General features: G+C 49.4%; 1 protein-coding gene across 1 annotated transcript in view; it reads right to left on the reverse strand.

Annotated features, from left to right (window-relative positions):
• TNFRSF21 (TNF receptor superfamily member 21) overlaps nt 1-20,293 on the reverse strand; it is a 65,221-nt gene extending 44,928 nt beyond the window's left edge. Inside the window, exons 1-3 of the mRNA XM_090031292.1 lie at nt 20,040-20,293; nt 7,640-8,288; nt 5,580-6,080 (exon numbers count right to left, since the gene is read on the reverse strand). Of these exons, the coding sequence (XP_089887418.1) occupies nt 5,580-6,080; nt 7,640-8,288; nt 20,040-20,099 (1,210 nt within the window). The 5' untranslated portion in view covers nt 20,100-20,293. The remainder of the gene's footprint in view (nt 1-5,579; nt 6,081-7,639; nt 8,289-20,039) is intronic.
• Nucleotides 20,294-21,100: the final 807 nt, after the last annotated feature.

Below are 21,100 nucleotides of genomic sequence, written 5' to 3' on the forward strand. Positions count from 1 at the left end.
GTCAAGCCACAGACTTTCAAACTGACAGTACAAAATACCAACTGGGAGATCTCTAGCATGGGAGAAAGGGAAAAGGGGTCTCCAAGTGAAAATTTTGCTGCAATAGCAGAGTGGCCCAAACTATTGGCAAAAAACCAGCTCAGTGACAAGTGCAAAGGAAGGGGCCCTGTGGTTGCGGCAAGGAGAGGGAAGCTTGTCAACTCTACGTTCTCCCCCACGTGGGTGACAGGATGGGGTGGAGGGGAAGCGGGGGAGGATTATGCTCTTCTAGAGAGTCTTACCCAGTTTGCTTCCTTGAGTTAGCATAGGGGGGGAAAAAAACCCCTGTACCCCATACGGAAATTGAGAACAGGGATATTGGTGGCAAGACACCAAACAGCGCTGGGCCTGGGGCGAGCAGCTGAGATGGGGCGTGTTGATAAGGGAGTAAGTTCATCCATGGAGACGACTGAAATAGGTCACACAACCCCAAGCTATTAATTTATGCCGTGTTCATCTCGCTGCGCTGCGTTCTTATCCAGCTATGAAAAACAGATGAACAGGAGGCTTCACACGTCTGAACTCTGTGCTGAAACACACGTGGATCCCTTTCCTCCACCCTCTCCAGGAAATTCCCCGATCAGGACACCCCAGGGCTCAGGAGACGGAGCAAAAGGATATCCTACTCTGCTATAAGGTTTGCCAGCCCCGTTGCCTACAGGAGGCTTGATAAATTAGCAGGTCTCAATCTCCTTAGACTTAAGGTTCTCTTTGGAAATGCCAGCTCTTAGCTTTCACTTGGTTTTTTTGACCACGGGAAAAAATATATTAGAGCAATTCTCCTGTTGCAGAGAACTCAGAACAAGCACAGCAGGGCAGAGGGGTCTTGATGCTCTGGATGCCCATTTGACATCTCTGGATTCATTTTGTGAGTCACATGCTGGGGACATCCCATGCCACCCTTAAAAGGATCTAATGGCATCCCAGGAAGCTGCATCACGCAAGGCAAGGGTCATTGATCCAAGTGCTCTTATTCCAGTTCCTTTGGAATCAGGAGTGCCGCATGGGCCACAGAGGTTTACAATTCAAGTTTAAGACTAAGCAAGGACGGTATTCCTGGAATACAGGTCATCGCCTAAATATATTTCTTGCAGTAACACAGCCGATGGAAAATGGGATATACAAATTTAGCAAGTGTTGTCATACAGGTTATAAGATGGATGAACCACCCATATTTTATAAGACCTGGAAGGGTACAAGCTGTAACCATTGAATTGGACCCACACTGAGCAAAATATTTACAAATAAATTAACTTCCAACAGCCAAGCCACACAAAAAGAGACTTTTAGCAATAAACAAACTTCAGAGTTCAAGTGCAAGCACCAAATTAGGACTTTGGGGGTCTCTAAATGGTGGAAGCTGTAAGGGAAGATGGGTGTGGGAGAGATCAGTCTGGATAAGTCATAAGTGCTCTCCACCACAGGATCTATTCTGTGCCACTGAGATACAAAATACTGGGCTCCATGGACATGTGGGCTGACCTAGTATGGCATCTCATGCTCTTCTTCAGCCAACATCAGAGAATGCAAAAATCACCTTAGGAGAACTAGTTAAGAGTGCAGGGAAGGGAACAATTACTGAAAGACTATACCGAAGTGCACAATCTCGATCCAATGCAAGATCAAAAGTGCAATCAGAGGTCAATATGCCTGCTTTGAGAGCTTTCTAAGGACTTGAAATTCAAAACAGAGGTATATAAAAGATACAGAAAGGAAAACACATGCTTAATTAGAAGTATAAAAGGAATAGCTTGACCATGCAGGGCTAAAATGGGAAAGTTTACATTACAAAACAAGTGGCAGAAAAAGCAACAAGAAGCAGTTCTAGAAATACAAAGAAAACCCAAAGCAACTATAGGTGTATCACAGTAATGAGGAATGAGAACAAAATAATGGCTAATGCAGAGAAGGATGCAGTACCCAATGCTGCCTTTGCTTCAGGCCTTAAAGATTAACTGTGATGAGATCATTAAAACCATCCAAACAATGGGATAGAAGTGCAGGCCAGAACAGAAAAACAACACATAGGTCAGCGAGATGTACTCAGATGAGCAGAGCCTGATGAAATCTGCCCACGAGTATCTGAGGCGATAACCAAAGTAACAGCGGGATTGCCAACATCCATCCTAAAGCACTCATGGAGGATAGGGAAGGTTCTTAAAAGATGATGGGAAAACAGCTTGTCCATCTAAAATGGGAAAAACTAGGGCCCAAGAAATTACAGACTACTCAGTCTAACACTACTCCCCATAAAGGCACTAAAACAATTCAGTTAATGTACACGTACCTAGAGGAATATACGGTGGTAAGAAAAAGCCAACTGGGATTTGTTAAGAAAAAAAGTTGAGTCTAACTAATCTAACTTGCTTCTCTGACAAGTTAACTGGCTTGCTGGGTAAGGAGTCCGTCGAAAGTGGAAAACCTGGTCAATTAGTACCCAAATACTCTAAGCATTTTGAAGCACAGCTATAGCATTTATTAGGAGGGAGACAATGACCTCATATTCCTACAGCAGCCATGTGGCCTGGGACTGGAGAGATCTCTGGTCTACTCCAAGCTTCACCACTGGCCCGAGGTGAAACCAGAAGGTAAGTTAAGTCAGCTCACCTGTACCTGTTTTCCCACCTGTAAAACAGGAACGCCGTTGTAAGGTGTCTCTTTATCAGTGTGACTTCAGGCAAGCACCGAGCCACATTGACATCTATCCCAATACTACCCAGTAATTACAAGTGCCTACAGAACAACCACGTTTCCTTATTTGAACTAGAAAAGCCACCTGCAGAACTCTGCCAAAGCCCAGCGACGGCTGCCCCGAGGCATCTCACACTCTTCCAGGTTAGGTTCAGCAACAAGTTTCCAGAATTCAAGAAGGAAAACACACGCCCACCTCGCCTTCACTACCTACCTCTGCCCCCCACCAGCTGATAGCAGTTCCTGGGAATCACCTGCAAGCACTCAGCAGCACTGCCACCTTCCACCTGACTTCAGACTACCGAAGCTAACCACCTCTCCACCTTTACTGCATTAGGTGCAAGTATGTAGAATGGGAGGGGGATCACCTGTAGTAGGCTGGCAAGGTGCAATCATGATGAGGATATTGGGATTAAATCTGAGCATGGCAGGATAAGGAATTCAGAGAGGTGGGGGTGCCTCTGCTGGCGGCCCTTAGCCTCTCCCATGCGTAGGATCAGGAGGTGTAAATGGGATCCAGGATGCCTCCTCTTAGTGCTGAGGCTACATTAGCAATGGTCTACAGAGGCCAACTTGGCAGAGGAGTTGTCTGCAATACAAGGGGAACAGGAGATTGTCTGTGGGAGTACTGCTGGATAAGTGAAAGCACACCATTAGATGGGCAAGAGCAAATGGGCTGTCAGGGTAGCGAGGGGGTGGTGAAGGGTTAATTGTTTAGGAGGGGCAGGGCTGTTTCTAGGGAGTAGGTCTGGTGTTTGGGTGCAGAACAGATGCACCTATCTTCTGCTCTTTACAACCTGGACTGCGCTAATCTTCAAAAAAGGGGAGGAAGGAGGACCCAAGAAACTATAGGCCAGTCAGTCTTACCTCGATCCTAGGCAAGCTGTTCGAGAAAATTATGCTGGCACACATACAGGAGGGGCCAGCTGGGGACTGCATGCTTAGGGGCAACCAACACGGGTTCATCAGTGGCAGGTCCTGTCAGACCAACCTGGTGGCCTTCTACGATCAGGTTACCAGATCGTTAGATGCAGGGGTAGCAGTGAACATCGTCTTCCTGGACTTCTGGAAGGCCTTCGACACTGTCTCTCACCCCGTTCTCATTAAGAAACTGGGGGGCTGCGGTGTAGACACCCATGCAGTCAATTGGGTCACCAACTGGCTGGAGGGCTGCATCCAGAGAGTGGCGGTGAATGGGTCATCTTCGACCTGGAGGGACATGGGCAGTGGGATCCCCCAGGGCTCGGTCCTCGGGTCCGCACTGTTCAACATCTTCATCAGTGATTTGGACGAGGGGGTAAAAAGCACCCTGTTCAAATTTGCTGATGGCACTAAGATGTGGGGGGACGTGGGCACACTAGAAGGTAGAATCAGGCTTCAATCAGACCTAGACGGGCTACAAGGGTGGGCGGATGAGAATAGGATGGGTTTCAACACTGACAAGTGCAAGGTGATGCACCTCGGGAGGAACAACCGGCACCATACCTACAGGCTGGCGAACTCCCCTCTTGTCAGCACGGAGGCGGAAAAGGATCTTGGAGTCATCACTGACTCCAAGATGAACATGGGCCGGCAGTGTGGGGAGGCAGTCAGGAAGGCCAACCGCATCTGGTCATGCATCCACAGATGCATCTCGAGCAAGTCCAAACAGGTGATCCTCCCCCTCTATGCGGCACTGGTTAGGCAGCAGCTGGAGTACTGCATCCAGTTCTGGGCCCCACATTTCAGGAGGGATGTGGACAGCATGGAGAGGGTCCAGAGGAGGCCACTCGCATGATCAGGGGGCAGCAGGGCAGGCCCTCCGAGGGGAGGCTACGGGACCTGAACCTGTTCAGCCTCCACAAGAGAAGGCTGAGGGGGATCTAGTGGCCTGTTACAAACTAGTCAGAGGGGACCAGCAGGCATTGGGGGAGTCCCTGTTCCCCCGAGCACTGCCAGGAGTGACCAGGAATAATGGTCACAAGCTGGCAGAGGGAAGGTTTAGGCTAGATATCAGGAGGCGCAACTTCACGGTCAGGGCGGCTAGGGTCTGGAACCAACTTCCAAGAGAAGTGGTGCAGGCTCCTACTCTGGGGGTGTTTAAGAGAAGGTTAGATGAACATCTTGCTGGGGTTGTTTGACTCCAGTATTGTTTCCTGCCATGGTGGGGGGGTCGGACTAGATGATCTACTCAGGTCCCTTCTGACCCTAGAAACTATGAAACTATAAGTCAAAGCATCTGGAGCTTGAGATGCTGGCTGGTGTCAAGGCTTTGGCCAGGAAGGGGACTATCCCTCCAAAGCTAGGCGGAGAGGTTGGAAAGGCAGAAAGACTGCAAGAGACAGCTAGGTGTACACCAAGGTGACAGAGGAGCCAAGTGCAGACTGAGGAAGAAAGCAGGGAGGGGAAGGCAGGGTACCGCCTCTTTCAAAGCTTCTCTTAACAGGGATTCAGATGGAAAAAGGAGCAGTGACAAGGACAGATTACACCTTGAGCAGGCCTGTGGAAAACTGGTCAGGAAGAACTACAATGGGAGAAACGGGATGGTAGGAGCGAGGACGTAGAGATCAGAGGAAGCAGGCAGGAAGCAAAGAGGCAGCTTAAGGAAGAGCATGCAGCTGGAAGGAGGAAGGATGGGGCTGGTTATGAGGCACAGTAAGCAAAGAAGCGTTGGACTGATTCACTAGACAGGAACATGGCATACCAAAAGCATCCTACAGATATCTGCAGCTAATGGCAGATGTGGCAAGTCTAAACAGGCAAGAAAAACTTGAAGAATTTTTGGAAGAGGTTAAGAGAGAAAGAGACACGACCCCCCGCCAATCCTCCATATTCCACCGGCTGTCACTTCCCCGAGCAATATTGCTCACCGTGCCCGTTGCAGTAACAGATCCATTTTTCTCTGTTCTGCGTTGGAGTTGATGTTTTTTTCAGACCAGCCTTTTCCACAATGGTACTGGGATCTTGCCGAGGTCCCTTCTTCAGAGTCCGTGAGCTTTTCCTGACGCTGCACACAACTATAACCACGAGAACTAGCAGCAGAAACAGGACAATCATCCACGGTAAATGTTCATTGATATCGAAATGCTTGTGGGCATTCTGGCGGTTAAGTCCTCTCTTGGGAGGCTTGTAGGGGATGCTCGCCTTCTCACCTCCTGTCATCTCCAGTGCTGGCTGCACTTTCAGGACCGACTGACTGGCATGTGTGTGGTGGTAGCGCTGCTGGTGATCGATAGCCCTGGAGACGGTCAGGTTGACACCATCCGTCTGATTTGCTGAGGTTTCGTTGTAAACATCTATTGGTTCCTTTGTGGTGTTGTACACATTTGGTCTAGGAGAGGCAGCAAAGCTTGAAAATGAAGGGGTCATACCTGCAAAAGGAAAAGAAACCTTGTGATCACACGTACAAAGAGTCATAAGCAACACAAAGACACTTCGCTGGCCTGGACTAGGAAACGAAACGTACTAGGCTCAAGGCAGCCCTTGAAAAGCATTTATCCAGTGAGGGCGCTGAGTTTTAATTGTACCTATATCAAAAGAAAGGTTTGAGATTTTACAGTACTATGCTGCATCATGAATTTGTCATCTCTGTTACTTTGGGCTTGTTAGTTAATAAGAGGACGCCAAACATATCAGGCCCCAGCACACCGTGTGCATCCTGGACCTGCCCTAGGCATCATATACCAGACTAGTTCCACGTGCAGGGCCAGGGCTGGGGCCAGTCTGACTCCTGCAGGCAGCACCACAGCCTGGATGACAGGGCTCCACAGGCCCAATCCAGCCGGCAGACTACGCCTGTGCTACAAGCATAAATTCAGGGATGTCAACTAAAGAAAATGAGTGAATTAGAGGGATGCTGCTAATTTGCATCTAGCCAAAATTTACATAAACCTTCATCTTTTAGAAAGCATAAAGTTTGTGCAAGTCCCTGGGGGTTTTAGCTTCCACAGGAAAGATTTCAAGCCAACAATATTTACCTGTAAAGTTTATAACCCTACACTAAAGGGGCTTACAGTTGCTGGTCTACAAAACTGATTGTGCTTTTTAATACAGATTTTCTTACTCAACCTTCTTACCATCAGAGAATATGCACTTGACAAGAACTTGTAGTTGGTAAGATTTAGCAACAGCAAGTCTTGCACAAAACAAAAGAGGCCACCCACAGCAAGAACTGCAGCCTGGCAGATTGGTTTTATTCCCAATCCAGCCTAGGTGAACATTATTCCTCTTTCAGGCATCACAAACTGGGCATCTAACCTTTAAAAGAAGTGACTATTTTAGGGAGGTTAAACTCAGCTAACTGCACTTTCAAGTATAGCTTTTTTTCCCCCTGCATGACGTGCAGTTTCCCTTCAGCGAGTTAAAACAGACCAGCTAGCTGCTTTTTCCAGGCAATCTACACATTCAGAAGAAAAAGCAACGCGGCAAAGATTGAAAGCATGTATAATTTTAGATGAAGTCAAAGCACATATTTGATATAAATCATAATTTGATATAAAATGCCATGTTTTTTCTACAAGCAGTTGGTGGTGGGGAATCTTACATATACAAGAAAAGGGGAGTGAAAGAGGAACCATATTAAAGCAGACTATTACGCTATATAAGGAAGTCCTATTGCAGGTGGCTAATAGTTTGTAGGAAATCACTGTTTCAAGCTTTCCTATAATAGTTGCCAACTGATTTATTAGACATCTACCCCATAGGGCTGGAACACATTTCAGTGGAGGTGGACAGTCACTGGTATTTTAAAAAGGGTTTCCAAATTGTTCTAGCCCTAGAGCAGCTATACAGTTCAAGCCCGTAATCCATGATGCAAGACGGCAAGGCGCCTTTTAACAGAATAAAGGAGTCTAGCGTTTTGTAATCGTGTCCCCCAACCAGATACGTGGAACAAAACAGCCTTAAAATTAGAGCCAGAGGCCAAAGCTACCTTTGGGAAAATAAGTGGTAGATCGAACTTCGTAGCGTTCTTCAGACTCTTCTCGGCTTGACGAAGACACTGTGCTGAGGAGGGATGAGGGATCCCCACAGATGCTGTCACTCTTTCTTGTCCCAAGCTTTATCAGCACGTTTTTTCCCAAGCATTTAGTGTACGGTTTGCATCTCATCACGCTAGAAGGCACATCCGAAAAGGTACCGGGAGGACATTGTTTACACTTGACATCCTCAGTCTCCGTTCCTTTCTTCCGCACGCCCCAGCCAACTGGGCACACCGCATGAAGTCTGCAGGTGTCATTAACCCGAAAAGTACCACTCAGGCAAGTGCACTCCCGGTCAGTCAAGGCAGAACAGGCTATTTTCTCAGTCATTGGTGGTTCACACGGTTTCCTACAGAGATGGCACCTCTCAATGCCATTTTCGTGTTTGGTAAAGGTCCCAACTGGGCAAGGGCTGCACTCTCTCAAGGTGGTCTTTGTACAATGCTTAGACACGTAGGTTCCTGCGGGACACTTGTCACAGATCAGTTCTTTGTTAGTGGCACGGTCGAGGTGGTGGTATTTGCCAGAAGAGAGGTTTATGGCATGCGGTTCAGACGGCAGCTTGGACTGAGCATAGGTGGTGCCAAGGAACACAAGCAGCTGAAAGACAGAGAGGCAGGACGTTAGTCAGATAAGACATCTTAACAGGGACGCCCTATATCCGACGGTTCCCTTCAGCAAACATTTAAAACTGCAGTCTCATCCAAGGAAGCTTCCCAGCCTTTTAAAAAAAAAAAAAAAAAAAAAAAAACACACTTAACAATTCATCTGCCTACAGCAACCAGAGGAGAGAAGAGAGCTGAACGGCCAGGAGGAGATGCTAGCATTCAGGGAAGAAACAGCCAACACCTCTGGGGATCGAACAGAAGGGGATGAGGAGACGCGATGGATTTTGCCAGTGCCTGGATGCAGCAAAGTCATTAAGACTTGCCTGGTATTAGCGCACCTTATTTTACACTCCGCTTTTGCAGACAGACTAAGCACAATTTTCCTGTCCGAGGGGATTAGGAGGTAAACAGTGCTGGAGGCCCTGCAAACGCGCTTCAGCAATACTTAAGGGCCACGAGCGGGGACTTCAGATTTGATTTACGGTTCAAGTGAAGAGTTCCCAATATGAACAGAAGCTTCCCGCAGAGCAGCAGTTCCCAATCCGGGTGCCGTGGCACCCCTCGCGTTGTTTTATCTAGGAGTTCATGGCACAAGGGACACAGGTTCAGTTGCCCCCTCCCAGTTCTCCAGAAAACACCCAGATAGTAATTACAGGGGCAGGCCATTATTTTGGGCAGAGGGCGCCTACTGAATTTCGGCAAGCTATTGAGGGCTGCATGACAGGCAGCCCAGGGCAGATTAATATTCATTTTCTAAAGTTTTTAGGGGCCCTGTGGTCTGGATAGAATTTTTTCAGGGCCCCCCAGGCCACATTTGGCCCACCCCAATATTAAGATATTGTGTGTGGTTCTGGCTGGACTGGGACTGAGAATCAGGTACATCTATAAAATCTCCTCTGTCCAGCCCCTGGCATTTCACCGACTCTGATGGACTACGCAATCTTTTCACCCTTCACCAGTGCAGCATCTACCAAGCAAGGCATGCCACTGGTTTCAAAGAAGCCGTCTCCTATACAGTTGTCATCAGTTGTCCCAAAGGGGAAAAGAAATAGCTAAAATGAACCTCAGTGAGGAGTACACGTGGCAACAGCTCTCCCATGACCAGCGTGCAGCATTCACACGGACATCTCGTATGGTTAAAACGTGGGGAGAAAAAAGAAAAACACGTTTAAAAAAAAAAAAAAATGGATCTATTGTTATTACTTTTAAAGTCAGAATTGAAGTTCAGACATTGCACAGGTGAAGATTTAAACACCACCAGGATACTGGATCAAGACCAATACACTGTAATCAAACAGCTGGAGATATGCATCACTTCTGGTTACTGCTGTTGCTCCAATAGCTACTCTGGGAAACCTGCCAGAGAGAATATATTTGAAAAAAAAAAAATCCAGCATGACTCTGCAAAACATCCACGCCACTGGAACAGCAGCTTACAGTGCATCATTTTTTGGTGCAGTCTCTTGCTTCCTGGAAATGCAAGCTATAGCACATTTCCATTTCCCCTACTACATAATTTATGGCCCAGAATTTGTACAAAATGCTTCAAATATTTTATAATGCAGCAATTACTGGAGTGCACAGGAGCTGAAAAGGATGCTGCAGCAGACAGGCCAATTATTGCACATCAAAAGATTCTTCACATGCTAAAAAAGGACTGAATGACGGCTTCCTCCCCGCAAGCTCAAGGCAGCTAAATAGGTGTTTCTAGTTACAGACTGAGAAGACTTGCATCTATCGTCTTTAAGCAATCCAGAGGCAGATTCATTTTTCACCCACATCAGGAAGCCAGGTGGAGCTGAATTTGAATTAAGATACACCCCTGAAAACCTGATTAGCCAAGACAAGCTATGGGAACTTAGATGTAACTACCCAAAATGACAAGTGACCCTTACCCCAGGGGCGGCATTCCTATAGTACTTGTCACTATAGTGCCCGAATGCTTTACACAGAACATTTTATTGAACAGCCCAATCGTATCGATCTGCCCTCTGTTTGCTGCTGCTTCCTCCAAGGAAAGTTCGCTTAGCTGGGCCTTTCAGGGACTGAAAAGCCAGCTCACCCACATCCCGCCGCTGGCTGCTCCTCTCTCTGGGGCTGCAGTTATGCTCTGCAGAGACAGAGAATGAAAATCAGGGGCTCCTTTAAGAGAGCATCCTCCTAAATCTCTGCAGTGCCTCCAATGCACAGGGCCAGAGAAGGGGGCATGTGGAAAGGATCAGTGGGTTTCTTGGCAGGGCTGATTGTACATCACTGCCACTTAGAAAAGCAGGGCTTCAGGAGCTATAGAGGAAGCAAGACAACACAGCTGATTTACTCCCTGGCTACTAAGAAAGACTGGAGGAAATTTGTCAAAATGCTGGGTTATAAATTAAACTTGAAACTCCCCATTTGGGCGGGGGGGGGGGGGGGGGGGGCGGAACTGGATCCCAGAGGACTAAGGACAGACAGACCATTAAAATTGATTTCTCCTAATTAAGACTGCCCTGGCTTGGTCCCACCCAGGACCTCACCAGGACCCAAGGGCCTCTATTCTCGTTGGAGGAGGCGAGGTCCAGTCTCCTGGTCAGGTGACAGGAGGAAGGAAGAAAGGTGCTCAGACCAAGGCAGACTGTGAAAGGCTGGGACTTGGCAATAACTAGTGTTGCCTATGGGTAAATCTATTATAACAGGCCACCTCAGTGGCTGATGCCCTACGTGCACATTTATGCAAACACGTTCACAGAATCATAGAAGTCGGGTCGAAGGGACCTTGTAGATCTTCAAGCCCGACCCCCCGCCTGGGCGGGAGAAAAGACTGGACTCAAATGAGTCCAGCCAGGTAGGCATCAAGCCTCTTCTTAAAGACCCCCAGGGTAGGAGCCAGCACCACTTCCCTAGGAAGTTGGTTCCAGCTCCTAGCCACCCCGACTGTGAAGTAGTTCTTGCGGATGTCTAATCTAAATCTGCTCTCTAATAACTTGTGTCCATTGCTCCTTGTTATGCCAGGGGGCACTGGGGAAACAGTCTTCCCTAAACCCTTCTGGTCCCCCCCAGTGAGTTTACAGACCGTCACCAGGTCCCCCCTCAGCCTTCTCTTGTGAAGGCTGAACAGGTTTAGGTCCCGCAGTCTTTCAATGTAGGGTCTGCCCTGTTGTCCCCGGATCATGCGGGTGGCCTCCTCTGGACCCTCTCCATGCTGTCCACATCCCTCCTGAAATGGGGCGCCCAGACCTGGACACAGCACTCCAGCTGCGGCCTGACCAGCGTCACATAGAGGGGGAGGATCACCTCCCTGACTCTACTTGAGATGCATCTGTGGATGCATGACAAGGTGCGGTTAGCCCTGCCAACCGAGACCTCGCATTGTCGGCCCGTGTTCATCTTGGAGTCAATAATGACTCCAAGATCCCTTTCTGCCTCCGTGCTCTCAGGCAAGGGGTTCCCCATCTTATAAGTGTGCTGCTGGTTTCTACTGCCTAAGTGCAGCACCCTGCACTTGCCAGTGTTGAAACGCATCCTGTTGATGTCAGCCCACTCCTGTAACCCATCCAGGTCTTATTACAGTCTTTCCCTCCCTACTAGCGTGCTCACCTCACCCCAAATTTTGGTATCATCAGCAAATTTAAACAGGTTGCATTTCACCCCATCGTCCAAATCGCTGATGATGACGCTAATTGGATGTATAACAAGAAGGTATAACCTCTAAGGTGCTGGCTGCTCAATGTTTCCTGATCAAATGGGACTGTGAAATGCGGGGGCACGTGTTCTTATGCCTTGAATGTCCTTGTTCGTCACAGCTCTTCATTACAGCACTCGGGCCAAGCAAAGCCAAGTAAACCACAGGTAATTTGCTACTGCTCCAGTACAACAGGGCAGAATTTGGCCCTGTACATTTCCAGCTAAAAACCACACAATTTCATCACATCAAGACAAGAAGGGCCCACCTGATCTCTTGAATGCCCGACACAGTTATATAAGCCCTCCATGCAACCCCTACTAAAAAAATCAACAGGGGTCCTTCCAAAGACAGATGTGCAAGACTGAATCGAAAGGCTGTAAGGATGCTTGGCAGGAAGTGTGAGCAGAAGCCTTCTAGCACATGGTCCTAAAAAGATGTCAAAAGCTTCTTTAGGGCTCGTCTTCGCTGCACTGCTAGTGCAAGGCCATCACCCCAACTTGGCTCCTAACCAGATTCCCACCATGCGAAAGTGTTTTAACTTGAGCTAAGAGTGATGGGATAACTTGGAGTAGCTGGCCTGGAGGGGACGGGGGGACAGGATGGCGCTGCAGCCACTGGAGATGGTCCCTGCTGCATCACCACTGCACTCTTGTCACTGCTAATCCAGTTACTGCGCTAAGTCACGTAGTAGCTCAAGTGTTCTCCCTACAGCGTAAAAGGCTCTGCAGCTTTGCTTCATTTTTAATGAAACCTCAGATTTATACAAATCTACCGTAATATCGGGATTGGCTTAGTTAAGTTACAAAGCCCATTTGGATGCCGTCAGTATTTATCAAACATCGTGCTTCACACAGGAATATTAGCAAGTCTCCTCATTTTTCTTACACTGACTCTCTCTCTTGGCCTGTCCGCCCTTCCCCCTTATTAGTCAGCTTTTCTACTGATGGAAGCCTGCGCTGAACAGAGAAACAGAAAATAAGCATCCCTTTCTTTTTCTAAAGAAATGGATGCTATGGACTGCTTTACAGAGAGACTTGTCGTATTGGTGTAACCAGTTTCTGATATCTCAAGCGTTTCAAGGCAAAGTCTGAAAAAAACAAAATTTGATGACACCTAAAAATGTGTCACCTAAAACCTGGAGGAAGAGGACCGTGAAAGCTTGGCTAAGCCTACCCCAACCAAGAAAGTTGGCCAATAAAAGATATCACCCACAAAAATCCTCTCATTTAAATATATTGTCTTGTTTTTGGACAATGGAGGTACAAACACAAAGCATGCAGTATGATGAAGTTATGTTCCTTTTTTTATTTTATATTTTTTAAAGAGGGTATAAAAAACTAGCAGCCCGTAACTTTTAGAAACTTCCCTGCCTTTAACCTCTTGTCTCGAGACAACTAGTGTTTGCTATGAAGGTGACAATACCAATAGGCACCAGGAGTGTTCAGAGTTAAGGGCGGGAGTGACAGCCCACAATGAAGACACAGGGGCAGGATACAGCCAGGCAAGGCGAGTGCCACACTTCACTCAAGGATGACAGCCTGGGGGGACATGAGACTACATACAAGGTTAAAAGGCAATCAGGACTCATAGCAGAGATACCTTTTATTAGACCAACAAGATTTTTGCTAAAAAAATTCTTTAATTGCAAGCTTTCAGGCACAAACACCTTTCATCCGGCATTGGTGCATTGTTTTTTGGCAAAAATCTTGTTGGTCTAATAAAAGATATCATCTCCTCTATGAGTCCCGATTGCCTTTTCCCCTAGACCAATACAGCTACAACCTGGACACCTGATACAAGGTTAAAAAAATCTTTCTTGCCCATGCTAAGAGAAACCATCAGCCCTGAGTTGCCTAAGCTTGTTCCAGTTCAATACATAAAAAGGCAGCTGCACATTAATATTTCTGCAGTGATCTACCTCAAAAACCAAAAGATGCTGTCAAGAAGAGCAAATACAAATTAGATTAACACAAGCTGCTCCACCACACATCTATAGCCATTATGTCCCTGTAGATGCTAAAACTGACCTTTCCTACAGCCCTTAAGATGGGACTTGACACTGCCTCCGCCCCTCTGCTTAAAGGGTACAATCCCATGATGTCTGTACACTCGGTATGGTCCTGGGGCCCACACACTGGACTGAAATGCGGGAGACCAAGGGTCTACTCTTGGTTATACCTGTAACCCATTACACCTCTTCTTAAGGTTGCAACGTGTTTCTTTCCTCGCTGTTGCCTTTTGCCTTCTCTATTCAGGTTACAAGGTCTTTGGGACAGGTCCCAAATGAAGCCCTAATAATCCTGTAAGAACCAACAGCGTGCTGATTGATTTCTTTCTGGTTCCAGTCTGCCAGACCAGAGACTCAGCAGTATGTGCCAGTGCCCAGTCTACAGTGGTTCTCAACTGGGGTGCTACTGCAGCCACAGCCAGGTGAAACTGCCACCGTTTCCATCATTCAGGGATGTAGTTGGTAGCCGTGTTGGTCCAAGACCAACAGAAACGCAAAACTCTAAAATGTCTGGTTCAGAGACAATATCTTTTATTAGACCAAACTAAGACATCACAAAAAAAAAACAACATCTTTCTTTGCAAGCTTTCTGGCTCATGTACCATCTTTAATTTTCCCTAAGCCTGAGGAAGGGTGCAAGTCCCCACATTTTTCTACCTAGGAGGCTTGCCATCTTTAAATTTTCCCTGAGCCCAAAAGCTTGCAAAGAAAGATCTTTGTTTGCAATGTCTTAGTTGGTCTAATAAACGGTATCATCTCCAAACCAAGAGTTTTAGAGGTTTCCATTCCCATTTCCGTGAGGCACGCGTAGAGCCCGATGAGAGAGTATCTGCAGGAGGATGGACCAGGCACTCCTGCTTGCATTAGTTTAATCTGATAAAGTTGATAAGCTGAGACAGTACAGCAGTGGTTCTCACCTGGGGGGGCACTACATTCAGAAAACAATTATGGGGGGTGCCTTGAATCTAATAGGGTTGACAATCACTGCTCTAGTTTTCCTTAAGCTGCACATGTCCAAATTCACACGAGGTACAGGACAGCAGAGCTATACTAGCATTTTGTAAGGGGGGGAGGGGAAAAAAAAAATCCAGGCCGCTAGTCAAAAAAGCCTGAAGCAACAGCTGAAAAACCAAGTCTGAGTTTAACATCCAAACACGTATTCAGATCCAACCCTCCCCCAGAAAGTTAACAGTGAAAAAAACCCCCTCAACATGTTCTTGAATCTTTGAATGTGGCAGCTAGAAATTATAAAATGATTTTAGTTAGAAAACAACACAAAACAAAAAAACCCCAAAAACAAACCTGTCAGTCATCAGATTCAACAGGGCTGGGACTTTCCTTAATAATGTTGCAAACTGGATCCTACTGGTTAACCACGCTAATACTCCCTAGCGCCTGTTACAAAGAAGAGGAAGAATGAACCGAAAGCCGATTGCTAAACACATTCCACGCCATTACTCAAATCTTCCAGAAAGCAGATAGAGTGACAAAAACAAGGAAAAGATAATCCATGTTAAGACACACTCGAGGTAACATCAGGTTTCCAGTCATTCCAGCACTGTCCTTAGCGCCCGCTGCGCTTGCACAGGGTGCTAGGAGCTACAGAGAAATCCCAGGCGAGGAAGAGGGACATCCAAGCTCACCCCATCTCGGGGCAGACAACCTGCTTTACACCTGGAAGAGCGGACACAGTGCGGTCATCATGTTATGTGCCACGACAGCCCTCATGTCGACAGAGCAGTCCCAGGAGTTCGCAGTCTATTCAAATGTGTGAAAGAATTTATTGCAGAGGCATCTGGGCTGACACGAAGGAGTTTCAGTAGGACTACTGGCAGACAGTCACGCTAGATATGCAGAAGAAGTGCATCCTAATTTCACAGTATCTATATTTCACAAGGCCACCAAACACCCCCCCCCTCCCCTAGCGGTTTGGCATCTCTCACCCTCCAGTGCAAACTTCTCCAACTATTACAGGACCATACAAGTCTTCTCTGTGGACTCCCCACCACAAACCCATCTTCACCCAACTCCCCGTGCATCTCCTCTACCTCCCTGGTGTGTTCATCTGCCCCCTGATCTCCCTCAAACGCCCCCTGCTCTTCCCTTCTGACCCAGATTCGAGCCGCAACGTGCAGCCTAACCAAAACTGCTTTGCAACAGAAATGGTCACATGAATGACTCATCTGAACCGCCATGGCATCCTAACACTTGGTAAGCCCAAACCTCACCCCCGCCTCTGCCCACCCAACTCCCCCGTTACCAGAGCCCATTTTTCTAAATCTGCCAGCTGCGCACAGTACTTTCACCGGCGAGGCATCCTGTTGGCGTCACTGGAGCTACCTGCACGGACTGCACTGGAGCTCGTGGACTGCCGAGAGCGTTACTCCGACTATCCAGTGTTTAAAAGGACTGAGCTGTGAGGCCAAGTTCTCCAGGGCCAAAATATCGTCTTCGTCGTTACACTCGTTCCTCCAACAATACTATTGTGGTTGGTGACTCACTTCACTCCTTACCTCGACAGGTGTTGCTAGAAATGCCACAGGAGTTTGGACAAACACATGGCATACGCAGCTCAGGGCTTGGGCTGGGCCATCATATTTCAGGACAGTGTCACCCACCCTCTAAGTCAGGAGCGCACAAAATGGCAGATCCGGCTGGCAGTGGACTTCATTGCCCGCGCGGCTGGGGCCGGTCTCCAGGGAGACCCCAGCAGCACCGGCAATGCTGAGGTTTCCGTGGAGACCCGCCCCAGCAGCGCTGGCAGGGTGGGCAGTGGGGCAGAGACTTGCTCCAGAGCTGCTGGGATCTTGCAGCGGTGACAGCATTGCCCGGAGCCGGGGCAGAGCTGCGACGTGCAGTCTGCGCAGATCGCAGCTCTGCCCCGGCTCTGGAGCACGCCATCACCGCTGCAAGGAGCAGGGCAGAGCTGCGATTTGCTGCCTGCACGCCCCTGCCCAGAGCATACAAGCTGCAGATTGCAGCTCTGCCCCGGATCTGGATGAAGCTGTTGCCGCTGCGAGATCCCAGCGCAGGGGCAGGCAATTATTTTGGGCAGAGGGCCGCTTACTGAGTTTTGGCAAGCCATCAAGGGCCGCATGACAGGCAGCCAGAGGCAGATAAGAATTCATTTTCTAAATTTTTTAGGGGCCCTGCGGGCTAGAGAATGGCCTGGTGGACCGCATCCAGCCCATGGGCTGCATTTTGCCCACCCGTCCCAATGGCTCTGGAGCAGCTCCTCATCCCGCCACACGCCCTGCCAACACTGCTGGGGCCAGTCTCCATGGAAACCCCAGCATTGCGCTATCACAGCGCAGCTGCTGCTGGGGTCTCCATGGAGACCGGCCCCAGCCATGCAGGCAGGGGCAGCTGGGAAATGGCCCATGGGCTGGATTTTTGCCCGCGCCTGCTCCAAGTACATAGGGAAGGATGAAGGTACCAGCCATGTGCAAAGGCTAAAAGCCACATGAGTGTGGGGTATGTGACAGCAAGCTGGTAGAAACAAGAGCTGGGGTGTAGGCAGCAAGTTATAGTTAGCAGTGAACTTTGATGCCACAGCTGTTAGTTTCTGGAATAAGTCTCTGGAGGGAAATGGCAGAATTCTCAGACACCCGACGCACGACCCGGGCATCGCACCACCGCATGCCGAGTGGGAAGAAATGCTGGATGGAAGTAGAGCTCCGTTAAGTAACCCGGTCAGCAGAGCTTGAAATCATAAAAAAAAAAAAAAAAAAAAAAGGGAGAAGGTTGGAAGGACCTCAGGAGATCATTTCATCCAACCCCCTGCTCCAAGCAGGACCAGCCCTAACTAGATCATCCCAGGAAAGGCTTTGTCTAACTTCAAAAAAAAAACAAAAACAAAAAAAAACCCTCCACGGATGCTTCCACCACCTCTCTGGGTAACCTGTTCCAGTGCTTTCATGCCCTCCTCACGGGAAAGCTTTTCCTATTATCTAACCCAAACTTCCCTTGCTGCAACTTGAGACCGTGGCTCCTTGGTTTGTCATCTGCCACCACTCAGAACAGTCCAGGTCCAAGTCCAGCTCAGTTTTAGTTGTTAAATTCCTCCTATAAATTAACAGTTCCAGAGTGGGGGGAAAAAAGAATTATTTTTTTAAAGGGGAAAAAAAAAAATCAAAGTGACCAATTCAGAAGTTGTAAGAATGAAAAGGTATTATCTTCTAAATGAGTTGGAGAAATAGGGAAGTGAGGCAGAAGATCAAAAATGAAATACAGAATTTAAATAATCATTTAAGTTTGTTGAAAAGGATACGTTAGCTTGGTTTGTCTTCTAAATACCCAGACACATCGCTATACACACACACACACACTTTCAGTAGTTTCATACATTTTTTTGGTCATTTAAAATCAGGTGATTCTGCACTAAAGCCAAAGCAACAGCAAAACATCATGCCAAGCTCCCTACCGAAAGAGGCGTACATACTACAGGAAAACGGGGATGACTAGCTCCTGCTGTACTAAATGTGAGAGAAGCTGCCCAGGCATGCTGACAACATACTATCAAAAATGTAGACGTGTGTATAGCTTTATGACCAGCAGCCTTGACTCCGTTCCAGAATAGATAGCCAAGGTCTAGCTGCCTTCAAGTCCCAGTGACTTGGCTGGAGAGAAGGGGCAAGATCAGCAAGAATTCAGGTAGAGGAGAGCGAGGCGACTCAAGGAGGTAGCTGAAACCGATGGGTTTCAAAAGGAGCCTGGAGTAGAAGCAAGCAGACAGATTTCAATCTGCTCCTGACCCCAGGTGAACACATGAGTGTTATACAATGCGATTATCACCCGACAGTGGCAGCGATACCATCAGCCCGACGCACCAAGCTGCTTTGCGTGTGTCTTAGCCATAAAACAAGTAAACAGCAGTTTTATTTCTTTACTTGAACGAATGCGTTGGAAGGCTGATCCAACTGCTGCATCCAGCAAGGAGGGCATTATTAACCACGCAGCGTCAGATCCGCAGCACTCAGGGAACCACCGTCCATACGTTTGAGAGCGCAGGGAATATAGCTTGTGTTTACTCACACCGTTGTTACAGGCTGGGGCAGGGCTTGCATTGCTCGGATGCTCCCCACGATGTTTAAAGCAGCACCGTGTCAGGATGTGAATTTAATACTCCGCTTCTCAGAGAGAGACGAAAGCTCAGCTCCTAGCTCTGTATTTCAGCACCTGCATCAGCAGCCCAATTTCTGTCTTGAGGCTCAGACTGCCAACTACTCAAAGGCAACGAGCGCTCAGCACCCGAGACCCCAGCCCTGACACCAGGCGTGATTTTTAGCCTGTGGGGAGCACAAATTTCAGGGAGCACAAATTTCTCTTTTGTTTCTGGAAGTCCCCATCCCCACTGACCCCCTCCTCCCCCACCTTGTTTCTTTCTGCAGGGATACTTGCAGCGCCAGCACTGACTTGCCAAGAGCAAACATCCTCCTACCACGTCAGCCAGGTGAGGTTAACCGCAGCCTTACCAAATAACAGCCTCTCCTGGGAAGGGGAGCAATGAAGCTTTTGGGAGCCAGTTTGTTCAAGCCCTACCTGCAGACATTCAAACAAAGGCCATTAACATGCTAACGACAGGCCCAGAGGGAGACGCCGGGAGACCGGCGCCCGCATGAAAGGCATCACCCGCAAACACCCCTGACCCAGCACAGCAGCACCGCCACCCGAAGAGCGGCTCACCCTGCTCACACCCGGCGTCTGACCGAGGCACCGCCCGCTCCACCAGCGGTTGGGCACCGCACGCACCACCTGGAAAATCCCAAATCTCCCATTTCCAATTTTTAAAATTTTTTTTCGGACGACGGGAAAAAAACAGCAGAGCGATTCTGCCGCGCGCATCTCCGGGAGACCGGAGGGTTTGAACGCGCCGGCTTCCCAGCGGAAATCTCAGGGTTTATGCGAATCACGCACGCCCACCCAAGGGTGCTACCACCGCCTGGCACCCTGCAGAGGCTCCCCCCACCCCCGGGCTTCTCCCCCTCCCGCGAGGGCCCCACCCCGCTCCCGGGTGAGCATCCCCCTCCCCGGCGGCGGGGACCGGACACCCTCCCGCGCGGCCCCGCACGCACCGCGAGCAGGCTGGCGAGCCCCGCGGCTCCCCGGGGCACAGCGGCGGCCGGAGCCCCCATGGCTGGCTCAGCGGGCGCGGCCCGGCGCCCCCGGCTGGGCGGCTCTCCGGCTCCGGGGCAGCGGGCGGCTGCGGCGCGGGCGCAGGGTGCGGAGCCGGCTGCCCATGGCGCTGCCCCGCGGCTCGGCTCGGCGCGGCTCGGCTCTGCCGCCGACCGGCGACCCACGTGGCGCGGCGCGGCGCTGCGGGGCAGGGGGCCGCCCTTTGTGACGTCACGCCTGGGCCGGGGCGGGGCCGCCCGTGTGTGACGTCACACCGCAGGCCGGTGCGGGCGTTGCGGGGCGGCGGAGGCCTCTCCGTTCCCGGCCGCCTCCCTCGTCCCCGCCGCGAGGGCGAGACGCTTGGCTGGGTCCTGAGGCCGGTGGGCCGGTGGGCCGCCGGCAATGCGCAAGCGGGGTGCTAGGCCCCTTGGGGGCATCGGTGCTGGATTTAGGCTTAAGCTATTTCAGTTACAGGTTCGGGCCTCTAAATAAGAAAAAAACAAAACCTGACATTTTCCTTCTCATATGACAGAAATATACATCTCTGTGGCTCCCCAGTTACTAGTCATCTTGAGTTCATAAGTGCGTACAGAAATAAGTCGCCTTAAAATGTCGTGAAAATCCATTTTTGTGGATTATTTTGATCACATGGGGCCTCTTAAACTGGGCGAAGTTTAGGGCCTCAGCATGTCATAACCCAGCCCCAGGGTGCGTGAACGCCTCGTGCCCGCCGAGGCTGCGGGGTACGGCGATTGCAGCGGCCGCGGCAGCGGGGGATGCTGCCGGCGGCCAACGTCTGGGGGGCACAGCCAATCGCAGGGGGTGCACGTGCACCAGTGTGCACCCCTTACACGTCGCCGTTGCTGCGGTGCCTTGAGAGCCTCAGAAATGCCACGGGTGCCACACAATGTGAGCGCTGAGGGTGTGCAGACGTGCTTCGCAAGATAAATCCTGGAATTGGTGGTCTTTCTGAGAGCTTTGCAACAGAATTTCTCTATTATTTTTCTGTAGCCAAAGAGCG

Source organism: Crocodylus siamensis, chromosome 1 (genome assembly GCF_052110815.1).
Source record: "Crocodylus siamensis isolate JL-2025a chromosome 1, ASM5211081v1, whole genome shotgun sequence".
NCBI classification, from domain to species: Eukaryota; Metazoa; Chordata; order Crocodylia; family Crocodylidae; genus Crocodylus; species Crocodylus siamensis.